This window comes from Galeopterus variegatus, unplaced genomic scaffold, assembly GCF_000696425.1.
Source record: "Galeopterus variegatus unplaced genomic scaffold, G_variegatus-3.0.2 Scaffold3304, whole genome shotgun sequence".
NCBI classification, from domain to species: Eukaryota; Metazoa; Chordata; class Mammalia; order Dermoptera; family Cynocephalidae; genus Galeopterus; species Galeopterus variegatus.
The window spans coordinates 162,773-167,907 of record NW_007729415.1 but is presented as its reverse complement, the minus strand read 5'-3'; the positions used below and the strand labels follow the sequence as shown (position 1 = coordinate 167,907).

The 5,135-nt window shown below is 58.2% G+C and overlaps 1 protein-coding gene across 2 annotated transcripts in view; it reads left to right on the top strand.

The window, feature by feature from the left end:
- Positions 1-442: 442 nt before the first annotated feature.
- The window catches only part of FAM57B (family with sequence similarity 57, member B), a 6,266-nt gene continuing 1,573 nt past the window's right edge, over positions 443-5,135 (top strand). Inside the window, exons 1-4 of one of the 2 annotated variants that reach the window (XM_008584583.1) lie at positions 443-707; positions 1,624-1,707; positions 4,237-4,450; positions 4,939-5,034. In XM_008584583.1, coding sequence (XP_008582805.1) covers positions 583-707; positions 1,624-1,707; positions 4,237-4,450; positions 4,939-5,034 — 519 coding nt within the window. In that variant the 5' untranslated portion in view covers positions 443-582. Of the gene's footprint in view, positions 708-1,623; positions 1,708-4,236; positions 4,472-4,938; positions 5,035-5,135 lie in introns of both variants that reach the window. The other variant, XM_008584582.1, reaches the window with a different exon arrangement.

Sequence of the window (5,135 nt, the reverse complement as noted above, 5' to 3'; positions counted from 1 at the left end):
GGGGCCGGGGGGGGCGTGGGGAGGGGGCGGTGGGGGGGGGAGAGCAGTGCTGACCGCTGACCGCTTCCCCAGCCGCTCCTCTGTCGCCCTCCCTCTTCTCAGGGCTGGCACCACGGTCCCACCCCCACCCCCCACCCCGCCTTCCCAGGCCCTCCCAGGCTCTCCACGTAAGCCGCCCCTCCCCACCTGCCTAGTCGCTCCCTCCCCTCCCCCACCCGCATCCTCCTCCTCCTCAGTACCCTCTCCCTCCCTGTCCTCTCACCAAGTCCTCCCCTCCTCGTCTCTGTCCCTTGCCCGCTCACTGGCTTTCTCCTGCTCCCTTTCTCCCAGCCTCCCTCGCCCCGGTCTCTACCCAGCTGGCCCTCTCTCCTGCTTCCCCAGCTCCTCCTCCTCCCTTCCTCCCTTCCCCTGGTCTGCCTCCCTTGCCCCCATCCCATCCCCGCCCTGTCCCCTTTGTGCCCCTTCTCCCTTTTCCTCTCTCCTCCCCTGGCTTGGAGTCCCTTCTCACCTCTAACTCCCTTCGGCTCGGCCTCCCTGTCCCTTCACGGCCCGCTGGTCTCCCTGCCCGAGTCCTGAGCCACCATGCTGACCCCAATGGTGGCTGGGGGGGTGGTGTTCCCCGGACTCTTCCTCCTCTCCAAGAACACGCTCCAGCGGCTGCCCCAGCTGCGCTGGGAGGAGGCCGACGCGGTCATTGTCTCAGCCAGGTAAACCGCAGCCCTCCCCCCAGCCCCTCTCCCCCTCTCAGGCTTTCTGGGGAAGGAAGGGATCCCAGCATTGCCTGGACCTTTGGCCTAGTGGGGACTGGGCGCCCCTGCAGTGGTCGGGGAGGGGGGCTTTTCCTCCAGGTTCCTTCCCTCCTCACTGCCTCAACTCACTGTCCCAGGAGACCTCGTCCAAACCCAGCCATCTGGTCTACTAGTACTCAGACTGCTTCTCTTTCCTTCTCCCAGTCACCCTCCCACCCTGCAGAATAGGACCAGCATGTGACTAACACATTCCTATAGGATATTAGGGAACAAGGCAAGGGGAGGAGAGCCATATGTTCAGGGCATTGTTTGTGGGGACCAGGGACAGAGCAGTGACTGGTAGAACTCTGCACAACCTGGAGTAGGGCCAGAGTTGGCGATGGGAGCATGGTGGCCATCAAAGAAAGAGTAGACAAGTGGCCAAGGTGTATTAGGGTTCACTGAGGAGCCGGAGTGATGACCGGCATAGTGACTGGGCAGCCAAGTGGTGCAAGACCAGGCGCAGGGCTCCCCCGGCCCCCCTCGTGCCGCCCCCTCCCTTCCCAGGAAGAGGCCTTGTTATCAGCAACACATTCTCAGCATTGTCTCACCTCAGGGTGACCTCCCTGGTGTCTCCTGAGGGAAGGCAACTCAGTATCAACAGACTGAGAGAGGAGGAAGGCAGCAAGGAATGGGGTGAGCTGAGGAGCAGCTGAGCGAGTCCAGGAGCTGTGAGCAGTGCCAGCGGGTGAATCTGGACAAGCCCAGCCCAGGAGAAGTGGGCAAAGACAGCCCTGAGTAGTGTCTGAATCGAAACACAGTCACTAGACTAGCAAAGGGGAGAAGTCGAGGCATGCGTCTTTCTCTTCTACCACTGCTCCCTCTTTCTCCCTAGGCTAGTGTCCTCTGTCCAAGCCATCATGGCCTCCACGGCAGGCTACATCGTTTCCACCTCCTGCAAGCACATCATTGACGATCAGTAAGTGCCATGCAACCAGTAAGTGCCTCTGCAGGCTCCAGCAGGCTGTGAATATGTGTGACCCCAGAACACCCCATATCTTCGAGAGAGCTCTAGTGGGCCCCAAGCTCCTACCTTGGGCCTGAGCAAGTGAACTGCAGTAGCTGCAACTCAATACCAGGGACAAATTTGTCCCATCCTATCCTTAAAGGTCAGAACCAAGGGGAAATGGAGTGGGGATCAAAGAGAGTCCTGGAAGCAGTTCCTAGTTGGCTCCCTGGCCTCTTGCAGTGCGTTCCAAGTGTTGTTTCCTCTCTACATCCTTCTACCCTTAGACCCCTCAGACCCAACTGGCGTGCCCCCATCTTCATGCCAGACTCACCTCTCCATTCTCCCAGAATCCAGGCATCCATCCCCAGCCTCATGCACTAGGGAGAAGCAAGGACAGAGATGGCACCCACAAGGCCACTAGCGGTTAGGCAGTGGGGGAAGGGAGGGAGGGTGAAGAGGCCAAAATTTGGCACTGGCAGCTGCCGCAGTGCCTGGTGCTTGCCAGAAAAGACCAGGCCAGAGCTGGGGTAGGAGGAGAAACGAGCCCTGTCCGTGGTGCTGACGGCCAGTTCAGGTGCCCCACAGGCACCTTGAGTTGTGTGCGGGCTGCTGCTGATGACCAGGCCAGGCTTTTAGCCTCTGGTTCTGCTCCCCTTCTCTGGTGGTCACTGAGCCCCAGGGCATATCGTCTGATGACCCTGACGCAGAGGGGCCCCTTTTCTCTGCCTCCTCTTTACTCGTTGATGGGTTTCCCTTCCTGGAAGGGCTGCTGGGAGGAGAAGCTGAGTTGGTGTGGCACTGGCCTAGGACAGCTCTTGGCTCATACGCAGCAGATGCTTAACTCTTTCTCCAGACCCTGCCCGGGGGCTTGGCTTCCTCCTGCCTTCCCCCTCCCCTTCCCACTGCTGGGTCGGCCTGAGCCTGGGCTCCCAGGCGTTCCCTCCTCATCAGCCTCCTGCACAGAGGTCACCTTTTGGCTCTTGCCAAAGGCCTCCCCGCCCTCCAGTTCTGCTCTTGTCCCTCCTTCCCCTTTAATCCTCAGGTAGGTGGGAAGGATCAGGGATAATCCAGGGGCAACAGCTGTTCCTACTCTGAGCACCTAATTGTTGAGAGGGTGGGGAGGTGACTTAACACCTCACACCGCTCCCCAGGGTGGCTCCCTGTCCTCCCCGATGGCCTAGTGGCCCTGTCTCCCACTGTGTCTGCCAGGCCGCTCTCTGGGCCGCCCTCACTATAATGTCTCGCAGGCCGGCTGGATCCGTTTCCATTCTCTCCCTGTATCCCTCTCCCCTCTACCTGCCTCCCAGTCACAGTTCCAGCACCACTGCACCGTGGGCTCAGGTTCACTCTTCCCTGAAGTCCTCCCTGCCTGAGAGTGGGCCGCCTCTCCCTTTGTCAGCCAGCCTGCCCCAGAGTTGCCTCCTGCTTCCACCGCCCCTGGTCCTTAGCGGCCTCACCCCCAGCTTCTCCATGTCTCCCGTAGCACCTCCTCATATCTGAGTTTAGCTTTTTTTTGCCTGTGGTTTCTGTCTGGCTTTGCTCTCATCACTCCACCCGTCTGAGCTTGCCCAGCCTGGATCTGCCTTTCCAGCCTCCCACCCCACCTCAGACCTGTCTCGGGACCCCAGGATTTAAGAGAAAGGGCCAATGTACTGAGTCGGGAAGAAACACGCAGTGTTGCATATTCATGAACTTCTCAGTTTTGTTTACTCTCAATGTACGTAGAATTTTCTCTGCTCTTGGCTCCTTTTACTCGGCGTTTTCTCCTTAATGCTTGGCTGTACCTGAAAACAAACAAACGAGATTGGGTCACATTTGGGCAGAACAGAAGGCAATGTCAGCACCTTTAAGTCACCAGTGGGGCCTGTCTCTGAAACTCTTGAGTCTTCTAGGAGCAGTGGGTTGACCACGAGAGCTGTGGAGCCAGATTTCCCATGTCTATTCCTTGGCCAGATTACCTAGCCTCTCTGTGACTCAGTTTCCTCATCTGTACAGTGAGGATGATCACCATACCTACTTTTGATTGGGTTTTGATGAGGGGGAGATAAGTTTATGCATGCAAAAGCTCTAGAATGTTAGAACAGCACCTGCATGTTGTGAGTAGGCACTGGTTGCCGATGTGGTCTCTCCCCCTTGCTGTCGCCCCTTCTCTGCTATTTGTCCTCACCTCAGTGGTCTCCGTACCTCGCCTGAGTTGGTTTCACACTCCATCTCTGCCCTTTGGTCTGCAGATGTCTGTGATCCCTTTTCCTTTTGCTCTTACCATATTGCAGAGAAAGAGAGGGAAACGTGGGTGGGTTCTGAGGTCCATCCAGCACTGCCACTTACTGACTTCGTGACAATGTGACCTTGGGCAAGTTTCTCACCCTCTAACCTTGGGTTCCATCACCAGTAACTCAAGACTCCACTTTCCTCTCAGGGTTGCTGTGAAGATCCCTTGAGATCTGACTCATGCTCACAGTCTCTCTCCCCCTGGTCCCCTCTTTCTCTACCTGACAGACACTGGCTCTCCTCTGCCTACACGCAGTTTGCAGTGCCCTACTTCATCTATGACATTTACGCCATGTTCCTCTGTCACTGGCACAAGCACCAGGTCAAAGGGCACGGAGGGGATGATGGGGCCGCCAGAACCCAGGGCAGCACGTGGGCCGTGGCGCGCGGCTACCTGCACAAGGAGTTCCTCATGGTGCTCCACCATGCTGTCATGGTGCTGGTGTGTTTCCCGCTCTCGGTGGTGAGTTCTCCAAGGGCCAGGCAGGCCAGAGGCTCAGAGCCTGGTCCTCCTTGTCCTGCTCATGCCAGCACTGCAGGAGCCTGAGAGGCCCTGGGTCTGGGTACCAGCAGCAGGGCAGGCCCAAAGTGGCACCGGGAAAGCCATTGATGGGGAGGTGGTTATTGAGCCCTAGCCCAGCTCCAGTCCCAAGAGGCACGAGGGTCTAGACTGTGTCCAGCTACGGTGCTTTGGAGCTGTTGCATGTTTCTGAGCCTCAGTTTCCTCATCTGTAATGTCAGGTATCCAACCTTACCTGCAGGACTGTTGGAGGGGCACAGTGAGGTTATGCACCAGCTTTGCTACTGCACACACGTGTTCAGACTGCCAGAGTTCAGCATTTTCAAGAGCAACGGAGGGGAGAGAGAGCAAGGGCTGGGGCCGCCCAAGAATTCAAGGCCCAGCCCCTTACCCTTCTCCTCTGCTCTCAGGTGTGGCGACAGGGCAAAGGGGATTTCTTTCTGGGCTGCATGTTGATGGCAGAGGTCAGCACCCCGTTCGTCTGCCTTGGCAAGATCCTCATCCAGGTGAGAGGGTGCCTAAGCGTATGTATCTGTAGGAAGGGCACAGGAGGGGCAGGCGGAGTGTTGGGCCTGGGAGCAGCTGTAGGCTGGGGCAGTGGGGGGGG